The sequence below is a fragment of the Mytilus trossulus genome, chromosome 13, assembly GCF_036588685.1.
Source record: "Mytilus trossulus isolate FHL-02 chromosome 13, PNRI_Mtr1.1.1.hap1, whole genome shotgun sequence".
Lineage (NCBI taxonomy): Eukaryota > Metazoa > Mollusca > Bivalvia > Mytilida > Mytilidae > Mytilus > Mytilus trossulus.
Genome location: NC_086385.1, coordinates 18,342,886 through 18,360,149, shown reverse-complemented (window position 1 = coordinate 18,360,149; position 17,264 = coordinate 18,342,886). Strand labels below are relative to the sequence as shown.

The 17,264-nt window shown below is 32.4% G+C and overlaps 1 protein-coding gene across 1 annotated transcript in view; it reads left to right on the top strand.

Moving 5' to 3' along the window:
- LOC134694149 (titin-like) overlaps positions 1–17,264 on the top strand; it is a 210,078-nt gene that overhangs the window by 150,121 nt on the left and 42,693 nt on the right. The window contains exons 116-137 of the mRNA XM_063555147.1: positions 1,911–2,216; positions 2,893–3,186; positions 3,406–3,711; positions 4,190–4,495; positions 4,908–5,210; positions 5,487–5,792; positions 6,192–6,497; positions 6,942–7,244; positions 7,589–7,891; positions 8,153–8,458; positions 8,804–9,409; positions 9,757–10,062; positions 10,357–10,659; positions 11,063–11,368; positions 11,670–11,975; positions 12,409–13,014; positions 13,309–13,614; positions 14,099–14,731; positions 15,013–15,318; positions 15,543–15,845; positions 16,106–16,138; positions 16,874–17,179. Coding sequence (XP_063411217.1) covers positions 1,911–2,216; positions 2,893–3,186; positions 3,406–3,711; positions 4,190–4,495; positions 4,908–5,210; positions 5,487–5,792; positions 6,192–6,497; positions 6,942–7,244; positions 7,589–7,891; positions 8,153–8,458; positions 8,804–9,409; positions 9,757–10,062; positions 10,357–10,659; positions 11,063–11,368; positions 11,670–11,975; positions 12,409–13,014; positions 13,309–13,614; positions 14,099–14,731; positions 15,013–15,318; positions 15,543–15,845; positions 16,106–16,138; positions 16,874–17,179 — 7,359 coding nt within the window. The remainder of the gene's footprint in view (positions 1–1,910; positions 2,217–2,892; positions 3,187–3,405; positions 3,712–4,189; positions 4,496–4,907; positions 5,211–5,486; positions 5,793–6,191; positions 6,498–6,941; positions 7,245–7,588; positions 7,892–8,152; positions 8,459–8,803; positions 9,410–9,756; positions 10,063–10,356; positions 10,660–11,062; positions 11,369–11,669; positions 11,976–12,408; positions 13,015–13,308; positions 13,615–14,098; positions 14,732–15,012; positions 15,319–15,542; positions 15,846–16,105; positions 16,139–16,873; positions 17,180–17,264) is intronic.

Here is a 17,264-nt window from a genome sequence, read left to right as displayed (position 1 = left end):
AAGCAAGAAATCATTGGATGCCTAAAAGAAGTGACCCTTTTTGGTCAAATTTTATATCTTTAGAATCTTTTCTTCATACAAAATTTGTTTTACATGTTTCATCCTATTTTATTTAGATATCATTATTATATTCAATTTTATAAACTTGATTGAGTAGAATATTCAAATGAATGGTTTAAATGAAGTTGTTATGTGAAATGCCTAAAATTGATTACAGTAATGTTAAATTGTGTACATTTTAATCAATAAAATGTTCAATAAAATAAATTATATTAACAAAATGTTTGTTCATTTGTTAGTTTGATAGCATGGAGTTTTGTTGATTGTCTGTTTGTTTGAAAGCATGGATTTGATTGTCAAGATTTGCATGAAACTGAGAATTGGAATGCATCTTGCAACTTCACAAAAGTATGATAAAATGCTAAAAAAAAAGAACACCATGAAGTTGAACTGAAAAAAGGATACCATAAACTAAAAAAAAAGATACCATGAACTGAAAAATAGATACCATGACTTCAAAATAAGATACCATGAACTTAAAACTATACCACAAACTTAAAAATAAGTATACCTTGAAAAAAAGGATACCACTAAATTAAAAAAGTGATATCAGGAACTAAAAAAGAATACAATGAACTGATGAATAGAATATCATGAACTGCAAAAAGGATTCCATGAACTTTATAGAAGATACCATGTACTTAAAAAAAGGGATACATAAACTAAAAAGCTTGTAAGAAACTGGATCTGAACAATATTTATTTTTTGCAATCACTTGTCACCAGTCCTTTATTTATTATGTCCTTATTCTTGAAAATAATTTCTAGAACAATTAGACCATCACATTTAATTGTAAATTTTCTCTTTCTAAATTGTTTTGTACAACTTAGGGTACAAATCTTTTAAGTAAATTTGGTTTTAGATGGTTTTATAAATGTTGTGTTTGTGGCCTTTTTTGGTTTTAACATTTCCTACACTTTCCTTGTATTTTGCCTCTCAAATCTTTTGTATGAGGATACCTTTCCATATCTAGTTATGGACTGTGTGAGGGCTGTATAGCCAGTTAAGGTCGTCAAAAACTGCCATCATCATGGAGCTTGTTCCTGATGTAAACACTTTTTACCTCTTTTGGTTTGGATAAGTACTTACTTCTTAGTTTAAAGTTCGTATTCTGATTACCTATGTAAGGATAAAACAATCATCAAAACCTCTTTTAAAAGAATTTGGTTCTTTTTATTTTGTCCACACTAAAGATTGCTACTTAAATTTCTTGATTAATAAAAAACAATAATTTGACTACATCACCTCTTTTATTCTTTATTTGAAGTACTGTTTCTAAACACAATTCGATAATTTTCAAAAAAAGAGTATAGCATTTATTCCAATAAGTATAATACTACTAATAAAAGATAATTGAAAAGCTATTATATAGAATTTGAACCTTGATCACCTACCCATATTTTTATGAAAAGAAGTCCAATGAATAAAAACAATAGTTTGGTGCAGATTAGACCTTTGGTTGTTCTGTTTGAATGGTTTTACATCAGTATTTTTTTGGGGGTTCTTTATAGCTTGCTGTTATGTGTGAGCCATGACTCTGTGTTGAAGATTGTACTTTGACCTATAATGGTTTACTTATACAAATTGTGACTTCAAATCTAGAGTTGTCTCATTGGCAAATTTTCTTAAATCTATTGCATGATGATTTCAGTATATGTTATAGGATGGCATACCTAAATTTTCAAACTCAAACAAAACAGACAAAAAAGACACATGAACAAACAATCTGACAATAGTACAATAGTAAGCAATATTGAAATAATAAGCATGCAAGTTGAGACCCCGAATCCTTCAGTTTATTGGTTCAATTTAGAATTCATCTGAAGTAACAATTTATAAAATGACTTTAGGCAAACCATCAAAACCAGAAGGACCATTGACTGCATCTGACATCACAGCTGATAATGTCAAATTGTCATGGCAACCATCAAAATCAGATGGAGGCTCACCAATCAAAGAATACATTGTAGAGAAGTATGACAAGAGACGTTTATCTTGGACTAAGGTTGGAAGCGTTGATGATCAAACATTGAGTTTTGTTGTTCCTAAGTTGATAGAAGGAACTCCATACCAGTTCAGAGTATTGGCTGTAAACGCTGAAGGAGCAAGTGAGGCTCTTGTTACTGACGCAGAAATCAAACCTAAACAACAACCAAGTAAGTTAAATCCTGTTAATAAGTATATTATGAATCTATCAAGTATTCAAAAGGATAAAAAAAAAAAACTTAAAGGTTCCTGTACAAGGAGTTTGAAATTACAAATGTTTTGAAGTTAAGGGAATTGTCAAATTATATAGAACCTCAAAAGTGAAAAATAATGTTACATTTTTTTGTATTGGTGGAAATTTCTACTTTGTGGATAATTGTTTTAATCATTTGGGAAAAAAGTCTGCATGAAAAAGCCTATTGAAAATTTGATTTGTGTGGTAAATTGTTTGATTTAGGCAGCAATCATTTGATTTTTTTTTTTTTTGGGGGGGGGGTATGTTTTTTTTGGAAAAAAAGTTTGTTTCCAGTTTTTGGTGAAAAAAATAATTTGTTTTGGACCCTGAGAAAAAAAATTGTTTGTTTCATCCTCAGCTGCCACTATATGTAATGCTAAAATTGAAAGAAAAAAAATAATTGTTTTTGGTTTGTCGCTAAAAAGAATAGATTGTTCTTTGCCGAAAGGAGAAAAAAAAGTTTGTACAGAAAAAAAAGCCATAGCCCCCCAGAAAATCAAATGGTTGCTGCCTTATTGAATGGGTGATTCACCCTTATCTAGATTTTTCACTATAATGATTAAATGACATAAATTCATGAAACACGTATAAACAAATTATACATTTTATAGCTACACCAGCTAAGCCAGTTGGACCAATCAAATTCACCAATGTACTTGGTGATGAAGTGACCTTGAACTGGTCACCTCCAAAGAAAGATGGAGGCTCACCAGTAACATCTTACAAACTTGAGATATCAGAAGATGGTAAAACATGGACACCACTTGATATTACTGATACTACTAAATATACAGCCAAGGGTCTTAAAGATGGACAGAAATACTTCTTCCGTGTATTAGCAATCAATGACGTGGGAGAAGGAGAGTTGTTGGTATCTGATGTAGTTATACCAAAAAAACCAATTGGTAATTTATATATTTCCATTATGCAAAAGTATTGTCCATGTATCTTTCTCTTCATTTTAAGTTTGAAAAGTAAGGTTTATTTTAGTTAAGCTACCATTTAAGGATTGTTTTTTTTTAAAGTAAAGATTTTTTTTGCTTTCTTTATCCATCTTTATTTTGAATTATGTGACTTGGATTTTTTTGTAATTATAAGTAAGTTTTTTATTTTTAAAATTTTAGGCAAACCATCACAACCAATGGGACCACTTGAAATGACTGATGTCACAAAAGATTCAATCACACTTCACTGGTCACCACCCAAAGAAGATGGTGGAAGTCCAATCACTTCCTATGTTATTGAAAAACAAGACAAAAAACGCAAGACATGGATACCTGTCCAGAAAGTGGACGGTGAAATCAATCAGCTGAGAGTAGACAAATTACAAAAAGGAACAGAATATATGTTCCGTGTACGTGCTGAAAATAAATCAGGACTTGGGGAGCCATTAGAGGCTGATAAAGCTGTATTGCCAAAGAGTCCATTCTGTAAGTTCATCCACTCTTCTGTGTAGTTTTGTATTTGAAAATGGAAATAAAAAGTTATGATATTTTTCAAAATGGAAATAGAAGTTATGATATTATATTACATCATTATCAAATTTCTACTTTTGATATGTGATGTACGGTAAACTAATAAATTATAGTCAGTTAGTTTTGAATGCACATGTATTAGAAAAATGAACATGAGTTTTTGAAAGATGTAAAAGATGTATATAGATATAGGAAGATGTGATATGAGTGCAAATGAGACAACTCTCCATCCAAGTCATAATTTGTAAAAGTAAACCATTATAAGTCAAAGTGCAGTCTTCAACACAGAGCCTTGGCTCACACCAAACAGCAATATGTAAAGGGCCCCAAAAATGACTAGTGTAAAACCATTCAAAAGATGTAGTTTTTATAAAACAAATTTCTGAAATCTTTAATATTCAAATGGGTAATTATCATATGAAATATTTTACAGCCAAACCATCAGCACCACTTGGACCAATTACAATCAGTAATGTCACTGAGAGTTCTGCCGACATCGAATGGGAAGCACCCGAACAAGACGGTGGTGCTCCAATAGAAAAATACCAGATTGAATATAGACCAGCTAATAGATCAACATGGACAAAGGCTGGAACTGTAGATGGAAACACCTACAAGTTCAATGTTAAAGATCTAAAGGAAGGTCAAGATTATTACTTCCGGGTCACAGCCATTAACAGTGAAGGATCTGGTTCCCCCTTGGAATCAGCTGATATGGCCAAACCAAGAAAAATTATTGGTATGTTATATTAATTAATTGGTACAGGATGTAATTTAAGGTAAACTTTGGCTTTTAATCATACCAATATAAAGGAATATACAGTCACACAAAACCATATACTTAATTTCTTATGCTGAATTCATGACCAAAAAAAAAAAAAAGTATAACTCTTTAAAAAAAAATGTATATAAAAAGAACATTACTTATAAAGAATTTAAAGTCCTGGTAGTTATATATTGGGAAATGAGGAACAAATGAAGATATGAATGTCATCATTTCTCTTGAAAGTTGCTTGTTTGTTCAGATGTAACAAACATGTAACAAACTTTTAAAATTTCCTTCTTACAGTACATTCCTTTCAGTAAAAATAATATTCCAAAACATAAAAATAATTATACTATTTTTTTACAATGTAATTTTTGTTTGACAGAAAAACCAGGTCCACCAGAAAAACTGACCACTGCCAAAGTAGGTCCTGACTTTGTTACATTGGACTGGACACCACCATCAAAAACTGGAGGTGAAAAGATCAAAGGATACATTGTCAAGATGAAGGAAGGACCCTCAGATGAGTGGACTACTGTTGCTACAGTAAAACCATTTGATAATAGCTACAAGGTTGCCAACTTGAAAGATGGAGTTGAGTACACCTTTGCTGTAGCAGCTGAGAACTCTGTAGGTCAAGGTGATATTTGTATGCTTGATTCTACAGTAGTTCCCAAGAAACCTGCAGGTATGTTTTCAAACAAACCAATGATATTGAAATATTTTTTAATTGCAATATTGAATAAAAGAGAGTTGATATTCAACAGTGCAATATCACGTCAGATAACATTCTTTTTTCTTTCTGTTTTTGATTTGTTTTATGAGTTCTTTGTACAATTATGTGGAAAGTAATTACTGGTAACAAATGATTATAATTAAAATTCTAATAAACAAACTGATGGAGATAATCTTCTTCTCGTGTTTTTAAAAGCACATGACATTGTATCTTCTGTTTTTTTATCAGGACCACCAGAAAAACCAGTTGGACCATTAGATACATCAGACATAACTAAAACCTCAGTCAAGTTGTCATGGAAACCTCCAACTAAAGATGGTGGCTCACCATTGACTGGCTACATCATAGAGAAGAAGGAAGGCAGACGTACAACCTGGTCCCTTGTTGATAAGATCAGTCCTGATGATACAACATACACAGTAAAGAACCTGACAGAAGGAACAGATTACATGTTCCATGTCATAGCAGAAAACAAACTTGGAAGAAGTCCAGCTCTAGAGACAGACAAAACAGTTGTTCCTAAGAGTGAATTTGGTATGTAACATTAATTTGTAATGAATCTGCCTTTTGTGAAACATTTAATTTTGGTCATTTCATGCCTTTTAAATCAAATATTTGTAGTCTTAATATTTCTCTATGTTAAATGTTTAATTGATAGTAAGGCATTTTGTATTTATTTCTATGTGGCAAATTTAAAAGAAATCAAGTATAACATTCATGTTTTTGTAAATGATTGATGGTGTATAAGAAATATTTCTTAAATTGACAATTTAAAACATTTGACAAACAAATTATATCATTTTTGTAGTGGAATATTTTATTCCAAATACTGGGTACTGCAGATTTTTAAATGCTCCTCATCAGATTTGTTCCTTCAGATTTGAGAATAATAAAACTTTATTATACAAATAAATATCCTTCTATTTTAAATAGACAAACCAGGCAAACCAGTAGGCCCATTAGCATTCTCTGACATAACCAAGGATTCAGTCACACTATCATGGAGCCCACCAACCAAGGATGGTGGACGTCCAATAACTAGTTACATCATAGAGGCTAAAGACTCTAAACGTACAACATGGTCCAAATGTGGAGATGTCAGTGCAGACGCTACCATCTTTATTGCTGACAAACTTCTGGAAGGTGGTGACTATTACTTCAGAGTTTCAGCTGTCAATGACGAAGGACCTGGAGCTCCATTGGAGTCTGTCAAATCTGTCAGACCTCAAAAACAACTAGGTCAGATATGCCTTATATCATTTTGATTTACCATGTTCAAAATCACATTTATGTTAAAGTGGTTGAATATTGATAACTTAACTTTACTGTAAATAAATTAACGAAGAGGGGTTAATATAAATTAGATCACAGTTTTTGAAAATAAACAAGTTTTTGAACAATAAATCTAAGATGTAGATAAACTTATAACAGCAATTATCAAAGATCTACCATCAACATTAAAATTCAAAAATGTGCAAAAGTGTGTTAACTTAAAATTTGAACATTTCCCCATAGAACAAGTTTTCTATGAATTTCACATTTTCTCTGCTCTTGAGATAGTCTAATAACATACACCTGCTTCTAATCTTTTTTGAATTGTAGAAAAGTACTTTAGATTTCATATTTGTGTGAATTTTTAAGCGAAGTGAAAACCAGAAATATAAATCTATAATTTATTTGCAGAAGCACCACAAGCACCAGAAAATTTGAAGATAAAAAGCAAGAACACTGACAAGGTGACCTTGGAATGGAAAGCACCCAAGGACATTGGTGGATCAAAGGTCACTGGATACCAGATATTCATGAAAGAAGATGATTCTGCCGACTGGAAAAAGATTGGAAGTGTTGGATCATTTGACACTTCCTACACAGCCAAAAACCTCAAAACTAACAAACCTTACAAGTTTGCAGTTTCTGCAGAAAACAAAATTGGCCAAGGACAACTTGCAGAGCTAGAGACTCCAGTCACTCTTCACAAGAAACCAGGTATTACTTTGAATTTGTCTGGTGGATATTTTTACACTTTCCAACAAATAGTAAAATAGAAAATAACATTTAAAAATTCATCTGCAAGTTGCACGTTACCATTATAATAACAGATATTTTTGTAAGTACAAGTTACAACACATTTTCACATCATTATTTGCTGAATTCAAGTCAGTCTGGATTTCAATGATAATAAATTGATCAAACTCCAAAATGAGCTTACATTTTGAGAAACATATATAGAAATGTCGATTAAGAATTATAATTTCTTTAAATGAATGGAAATAAAACATGAATTTTAACTCCTTTTATGAAGTAATTAAATATAATTTATTAATTTTTAGAAAAACCATCAGCACCACAAGGACCAATCAAATTCTCTGATATAACAAAGACATCTGTTACATTGTCATGGCAACCACCAAAGGATGATGGCGGATCACCAATCACAGTATACCATATAGAAATGAAGGAAGTAAGAGACAGAACCTGGTCAAAGGTTGACAAGATCAAACCAGATATAACAACATACTGTGCTCAGAGATTGAAGACCAATGCAGAATATGTGTTCAGAGTAATGGCCGTTAATGAAGTAGGAGTTTCTGAACCACTTACTTCAGAAACTGTTATTCCTAAGAGTGCTTTTGGTAAATACCTTTTTTTTTATTTTGATATGTTAAAATGAAAATTGATCAAAAGGTTATGTAATAACATTAAAATGAATAATAACCACTATATCTATACTTTGTATTCAATTTCAACCTTCCCTACATAGAAAATGAATATCTTTGTGAAATATATAATTTTGATTTTAATTTTTGTGAAGTGGATCAGCTTCAGTTGTTGCATAACATTTTATAACTATTTTATTTAAGCAATAGCTGTGACCTGAAATGTTTTTTATTCAGACAAACCAAGTGCACCTGAAGGTCCATTTGAAGTTGCAGACCTAACAGAAAAATCTGCTTTGTTGTCATGGAAACCACCAAAGTCAGGTGGAGGCTTGCCTCTTTCTGGTTACATTATTGAAAGAAAAGACAACAAACGTCCTAACTGGGTCAAAGTTGACAAAGTATCACCTGAGACAACAACCTACAAAGCAAACAACATGTTGGAAGGAAACACATACACATACCGTGTTCTGGCTGAGAATGAAGAAGGTGTTGGACCAGCGTTGGAAACAAGAGAATCCATCAAACCAACAAAACAAGCAGGTTTGTTGTTTATTATTCAAGGCATATAACTCCTTCATTATCTATGAAAAAATGTATGTCAGATATTAGTAAAAATAAAAAAAGCAGATGTGGTATGATTGTAAAAGAGACAATACTTCATAAGAGAAAAAATGACACAGAAATAAACAGCTATAGGTCACTGTACAGCCTTTAACAATGAGCAAAGCCAATACCGCATAGTGAGTTATAAATGTCCCTGAAATGACAAAAGTAAGGTTAGAAATGCTATCAATTAAGAATATGCATAGATAATTTTAAGTAATTTAAAGTCGAAAATGTTTTCCTTTGCATTTAAACCTAAAATCATTTTATGATTTTAAACAGCTGTCCCAGAATCCCCAAAAGGACCACTCAAAGTATCAGACATCAAACCAACATCATGTGACCTAACATGGAAGTCACCTGACAATGATGGCGGAGCACCAATTGTTGAGTTTGTTATTGAATCTTCAACAAACGGTGAGGACTGGATTCAAGTTGGAAAAGTAGATAAATTTAGCAATGCTTTCACAGTTAAAGAACTTGAGGATGGTAAACAGTACAGCTTCAGAGTTTGTGCTGTTAACAAAGTTGGACCCGGTAAACCTCTGACTTCAGATTCTGTTAAAATACAAAAAGCACCATCTGTTCCTGAGAAACCAGAAGGACCACTAGAGGTCACAGACATTAATAAGGATTCCATGACATTGTCATGGCAACCACCAAAATCAGATGGAAATTCACCAATCACAGGTTACATCATTGAGAAACGTGAACCATCTAGAAACTTATGGTCCTCAGTGAAACGTGTCAGTGGAGATGTGACATCTTGTGTTGCTGACAAACTCCAGGAAGGAAAAGAATATATCTACAGAGTCACAGCCGAGAACAAAGTGGGTCAGAGTAAACCATTGGAATCTGAAAAGCCACAGAAAGCCAAGAGTCCTTATGGTGAGTTACAACAATGGATCAGTTAATAGCAGCTGACAAATTCAATTCAAATTTGATATTAGAAACTATTGGTCTAGTAGCTTACTCAAATGAGAACTTGATAAGACGGTTTGCTAAGGTAAACTCAGAACTTAAATTTACAAAACATGAGTTAAATAAACAAACATGCTTTTTTAAGTTGTCATAATAGTTATACAAATTATAGCATTGGTTGAAACCAATTGGTCAGTTTGTTTTATATTTACGAGTTTGACTGTCCCTTTGGTGTCTTTCGTCCCTCTTTTGAAAGAGAAAAAAAACAACATAAGAATTATAAAGGTGTTTATTCATTTTCAAACTTTTTTCAGACAAACCATCAGCACCTGAAGGTCCAATAGAGATCACTGATGTAACAGAGAAATCTGCTGTATTGTCATGGAAACCACCAAAAAGTGATGGTGGATCACCACTTACAGCCTACATCATAGAAGGTAGAGAAACCAGACGCTCAACATTTAAAAAAGTGGGAGAAGTTTCACCAACTTCCACAGAATTTACTGTCAGAGATCTGGCACTAGGAAATGAATATATCTACCAAATCATTGCTGTAAACAAAGAAGGTCAAAGTCCACCATTACAGACCAAAGATAATGTTAAACCAACAAAGGAAATATGTAAGTTAATTTGATATTATTCATTTTATTAAGTCTTGTACACTGAGAATATTACACAAACAAATAAAGAAAATTCAAGGTTTTTGTAACTGATCTTTACTCTTTAGCTCTTCTGAGGAAAAAAATCAGTGTTTTGCACAAAAAAAAAGCATTAGAAAAAAAAGCATTAAACTTCCTTACTTCTATTCCAAATCTCACATAATGACACAGTTTATTTACTTACTATGTTCAAGGGTAAATTTATATTTACAAATACAGAAATAAAAACAAAGGTTGATATTTTATTTTACACAGCAACCCCTGGAGCACCAAGCTTTGTCAAAGTCCCTAAAACTGGAAAGGACTTTGCTGATCTTGAATGGAGTAAACCTAAATCAGACGGAAACTCTAAGATTACTGCCTATCACATCAGAATGGCCAAAGGTCAACCAGACAACTGGACAGATGTGGCTAAAGTCAACAGTTATGATACACACTTTACTGTTAAAGATCTAGAGGAAGGTGTAGACTACTACTTTGCTGTGGCAGCTGAGAATGAGGCTGGAATTGGAAAACAAGTTGAAACTGACCAATCAGTAAAACCCAGTAAACCTAAAGGTATATATTGGAGTTAATTATGATTCTTGCCTCAAGGCTGTATAGCCAGTCAAGGTTGTTAAAAACTTCCATTTGTTGTTGTCTCACCTCAAAGGTATTTGAAAAATGAAACTTTATATATCATATGAATTACAAGACATATGCCGTTTATCAAATTAACTTTGATTTTATTATATACTCTTCTATATTTGTAATGTTGATATTGATTTAAAGCCTATACATGATCAAGATACCTTGTATTCATCTTTTTGCCTAATATTGAAAAATTTGACATGCTTAAACTGAAAATAATAGGTTACCTATTGAACAATATATCATTGTTGGGTAGAGAAAAATTCAAAGCAAATGAAATAGATATTTTATAAATTATTAATTAATATTGTTACCTTGGTGACTATTTTAGAAAAACCAGATGTACCAGAAGCTCCATTGGAAGCTACTGACATAACAAAGGATACAGTCACATTGTCATGGAAACCAAGTCCCAAAGATGGTGGATCACCAATCACAGCCTATATTGTGGAAAGCCGTGACAGTTGGAAAGCAAAATGGATGCCAGCAGGAAAAACTGAAGCTGATACTTGTACCTTTACTGTTGATAAACTGAAGGAAAAACAAGAATATTTCTTTAGAGTCTGTGCTGAAAATGTTGTCGGAAAATCTGACTACCTTGAAACACCAACAGCCATCACACCAAAGAGTAAATTTGGTAAGTTGTAGTGGCTTGTGCTGCTTACTATAAAACAGTTTTATTTAGAAATGATAGAAAAAATTTAGGAGCTAAATTGAAATATTTTTTTCCAACTAAAGACCAAAATAAATTCATGATCTGTGCCATTATGGACTTAGAACCTGAAAATTAAGATAAGATAGTTATCCTACAGTTACAGTTCACTTGTCTTTTTTTTCCTGCCCAGATTTGTTCCATATTATTCATGCAAATCTTAATATTCTATTTTCATTAATAAAATGAGTAATTTGTAAATATATAAAGAGATATTTTTTTACAGACAAACCAAGTGCACCTGAAGGTCCTTTGGATGTATCAGATTTAACTGAAAAATCTGCTGTGTTGTCATGGAAAGCACCAAAATCAGATGGAGGCTTGCCTCTTTCTGGTTACATTATTGAGAGGAAAGACAACAAACGTTCTAACTGGGTCAAAGTTGACAAAGTATCACCGGATACTACAACATACAAAGCAAACAACATGTTTGAAGGAAACACATACACATACCGTGTTCTGGCTGAGAATAAGGAAGGAATAAGTCCAGCACTTGAAACAAGGGAAGCAATCAAACCTACAAAACAAGCAGGTAAATATATTTTTTAAATGGTACATATTTTTATGCCTGAATTTGTTAAATTAGGCTTTACTTTTCAAATAAAAAGTATAGATATTTTCTTGAAATTGATAAAAAGGAAATGTGCATGACAGCTACAATACACAATATAAAAAGACATCCATAGGTTTACATACTGTTTCATTTAATAGACAGGTGATTAATATAATTTCTTTTGCTCAACAATCTTATTGAGAAAATAAATTATCAGAAAAAAACTTTTCAAATCTTGATATAAGAATCCAGTATCTAGATATCTTTTTGATAAGGAATATTCTAATAATAAAAAAAATAATTATGTTTTGCTAAATAATTTCCATGAGTGAAACTGATTTATTGTTTTATGTTTATTTAAAGATATATAAATTTTATGAAATAAAACATTTTTTGTTTTACATTTTAACAGTTGTTCCAGAATCCCCAAGAGGCCCACTCAAGGTTTCCAACATCAAACCAACATCATGTGACCTAACATGGAAGTCACCTGACAATGATGGTGGAGCACCAATCGTTGAGTTTGTTATTGAATCTTCAACAAATGGTGAAGACTGGATCCAAGTTGGAAAAGTAAATAAATTTAGCAACAACTTCACTGTGAAAGAACTTGAGGATGGTAAACAGTACAGCTTTAGAGTTTGTGCTGTAAACAAAGTTGGACCCAGTAAACCTCTGACTTCAGATTCTGTTAAAATACAAAAAGCACCATCAGTTCCTGAAAAACCAGAAGGACCACTAGAAGTCACAGACATTAATAAGGATTCCATGACATTGTCATGGCAACCACCAAAATCAGATGGAAATTCACCAATTACAGGTTACATCATTGAAAAACGTGAACCCTCTAGAAACTTATGGTCCCCAGTGAAACGTGTCAGTGGAGATGTGACATCTTGTGTAGCTGACAAACTCCTGGAAGGAAAAGAGTATATCTACAGAGTCACAGCGGAGAACAAAGTGGGTCAAAGTAAACCACTAGAATCTGACAAACCCCTCAAGGCCATGAGTCCGTATGGTAGGTTTTGCTATCAGACTTGAAGAGACTTATACTAAATTTGTAAAACTTCTCAAAAAAATAACATAAAAATTCAATGCTTGTACCAAGTCAGGATATAACAGCTGTTATCCATTCATTTTATGTGTTTCACCTTTTGTCATTTGTTTAAAGACTTTCCATTCTGTAGAATTTTCTCAGAGTTACATATTTTTTTTTATTTTACTTTTTCTTTTGTTAAAAGTATGCTTTTCTAAACTATTTAAAACATTGAATAGTAGTTGTGGTACATGTACATAAAATTTCTGTTTTCAGACAAACCATCAGCACCAGAAGGTCCAATAGAGATCACTGATGTAACAGAGAAATCTGCTGTATTGTCATGGAAACCACCAAAGAGTGATGGAGGTTCACCACTTACAGCCTACATCATAGAAGGTCGTGACTCAAAACGATCAACATTCAAAAAAGTGGGAGAAGTTTCACCAACATCCACAGAGTTTACTGTCAGAGATCTGGCACTAGGAAATGAATATATCTACCAAATCATTGCTGTAAACAAAGAAGGACAAAGTCCTCCATTACAGACCAAAGACAAAGTTAAACCAATCAAAAAGATCAGTAAGTGTCTCACATTGTATTAACAAATAACATAATACAAAAGTTCTAATATACATATAGGTTTTCAAGGACAAAATATTCAAGGTCATATATTATAAAATATTATAAAAATAAGACCAATGGAAGTAGATATAAACAGCAGTAGGTTACTGTACAGATTTCAACAATCAGCAAAACCCATATCATATGACAGCTACTAAAGTTCTCAGAATGAAAAAAAATAGAAACAGTTAAAAAGAGGAATTCTATAGTCTGATTCATATTTAAACCAATAACGGAAAAGACAATTATGGACAACATTTATTTCAGTGATTTAATATCTGATGATTTTCCCATATTTTTTTGTAACTTTAAAGATTAGTGATTTTTATAAAATTGACTGTAGACACTAGTTCTAAAACTGTTCTATATTGAATCATGGTTGGTCTTAGATTAAGGATAGACATGGTGAAATCCTTGGTAAATGTTTTGTTTATTATTGCAGCTGTCCCAGAATCACCAAGAGGCCCACTGAAGGTCTCCAACATCAAACCAAAGTCATGTGACCTAGCATGGAAGTCACCTGCCCAAGACGGTGGAGCACCAATTGTTGAGTTTGTTATTGAATCTTCAACAAATGGTGAGGACTGGATCCCAGTTGGAAAAGTAGATAAATTTAGTAATACCTTCACTGTGAAAGAATTAGAAGATGGTAAACAGTACAGTTTCAGAGTTTCAGCTGTTAACAAAGTTGGACCAAGTACACCTCTGACATCAGAGGCTATTAAGATAGAAAAAGCAGCAACAACTTCAGAAAAACCTGAAAAACCAGAAAAACCAGAAACACCTGAAGGACCACTAGATGTCAAGGACATTCAGAAAGATTCAATGACATTGTCATGGCAACCACCAAAATCAGATGGAGGTACACCAATCACAGGTTACATCATTGAGAAACGGGAGCCATCTAGAAACTTATGGTCCCCAGTGAAACGTGTCAGTGGAGATGTGACATCTTGTGTTGCTGACAAACTCCAGGAAGGAAAGGAATATATCTACAGAGTCACAGCCGAGAACAAAGTGGGTCAGAGTAAACCACTGGAATCAGACAAACCTAACAAGGCCAAGAGTCCTTATGGTAGGTTTTAAATAATTATTTTAGTTGATCATAACAACTGCATCCATATATAAAAAACATTGAATTCACCTTTAATAAAAGATAATCCTCAAGTGATGCTTGAATTTTGTAATAAATCAAATTAGTCTCAGGTCTTAGATATTGCATTGATTATTGTGGAAGTAATGTATTTGTAAAGTATCATTTTAAACAAACAACAGAGTATAACAATTACTTTAACTTAAACTTACAGCAATTTCAATCTTATCTGGTATATTAAAAGTTTTTTTTTTTTATTTCAGACAAACCATCAGCACCTGAAGGTCCAATAGAAGTCACTGATGTAACAGAGAAATCTGCTGTATTGTCATGGAAACCACCAAAGAGTGATGGAGGATCACCACTTACAGCCTACATCGTTGAAGGACGAGATACAAGACGATCAACATTCAAAAGAGTGGGAGAAGTTTCACCAACATCAACAGAATTTACTGTCAGAGATCTGGCACTTGGAAATGAGTATATCTACCAAATCATTGCTGTTAACAAAGAAGGTCAAAGTCCACCATTACAGACCAAAGACAAAGTTAAACCAGTGAAAGATATAAGTAGGTGTATTTAATTGAAAAACATGCATTGGAAATTTGTATGCCTTTTTTCTCTGCCAAATGTAAAAAAATAAAAGAAAACAATTTAAGATGCTAGCTAGTTGCAAGTAAAAAAATTGAGTAATTAATTATTATTTACAGAAAGGCAACATTCAAACTTTTTACCACCTTTTTTACTAAGTGGATAATTAATAAAAATAAATCATTTTTTACCTATATTTTAGGCAAACCTGGAGCACCAACTGTGTTGAAAATCACAAAATCTGGAGTTAATTTTGCCGACCTTGAATGGGGTAAACCTAAATCAGATGGAAACTCTAAGATTACTGCCTATCACATTAGAATGGCCAAAGGTCAACCAGACAACTGGACAGATGTGGTTAAAGTCAAAAATTATGATGAACACTACACTGTAAAAAATCTAGAGGAAGGTGTAGATTACTACTTTGCTGTTGCAGCTGAGAATGAGGCTGGAATAGGAAAACAAGTGGAAACTGGTGAAGCCATCAGACCAGCTAAACCAAAACGTAGGTTTAATTTTTGATTTTTTTTTCCGTTCTGAATATGATTTTTAATCTTTTCCCAGTAAATCATCACCATTTAAGATAATTTAAATTTAAATTCTTTCGAAATTTGGATATTAAAAATAATCTAGAAAAGTAACATTTCACCATCCATGTCAAAGTTATGACATGAAATAAGTATATAAGAAGCTAGAACCTTTTGGTTCTACAGCACTGCTGATCTATTCTTCTACTAGAATTTAAATATTATTAAATATTTTTAGAAGATACTCAAGTTCCAGATAAACATAATAAAGGTATGAAATAGTCTAGAACAACTTTAGATAGATTTTAGCTTTAAAGAATAGAGTATTTTTGGATTTGTAGCTTTAAAGCATACAAATTTTATAGAAAAGTAGCTTTAAAGCATACAATTTTTATAGAAAAGTAGCTTTAAAGAAAAAAATCATACAAGTAGTCTTAGTGCTGTAGCAAGTATTAAAAATTTATAATTCGATTGAAAAAATCTATGACGCTTTGATCTGTAGATAATTTGATAGAAATACAATGTCTTGAATTAAATGTTTGTCATGCCAGAAAAATAAATCCTAGATCTTTTCACATGTTATCTGTCAAGTAAATGCTTTTAATGTTTTTATTGGGAATCACTTCTTTGCTTTAGTAGATGAATTTGCAAACAGTTTCTTTACTATAGTAGAACTAGTTATAAAGAAACAGTAAATTTATTTCAGTTTCTCATGCCCATCCATTCTTTATTTAGCTTTTTCTGAAAGTTTAAATAGGGTAGTATGAAAATAGAGATACATTTTTATCATATGTCTTTTGAATATTTGATCAAAATGTAAAGATATATTATAGTATGAGGTCTTTTCTCTGTAAAGCTATTGGAGGTTTGGTCAAATTGCCAACAAGATCTTTTATTAAAGTTTGAAAATACTGTGCCAGCTTTGATATAAGAGTTAAATTATTAATAAATGTTAAGACATGAAAATATATATTTAACTTTTGGTAAACTGTTTTTAATTTTATAGAAAAACCAGCAGCACCAAAAGGCCCACTAGAGGCCAGTGACATTTCAAAGGACAAAGTAACATTGTCATGGAAACCAAGCCCCAAAGATGGTGGCTCACCAATCACTGCCTATATCATAGAGAGCCGTGAAAATAGGCGAGCAAAATGGCTACCAGTAGGAAAATGTGAAGACGATACTTGTACCTTCACTGTTGATAAACTGAAGGAAAAACAAGAATATTTCTTTAGAGTCTGTGCTGAAAATGTTGTCGGAAAATCTGACTACCTTGAAGCACCAAAAGCCATCATACCAAAGACCCCAGAAGGTAAGATAGTGTTCTGTTCAGTTGTGTCTTGCTGTGTAAAGAGATTGTGTTTATGGGGAAATAAGTTACAAAATTGGCTCTAGCT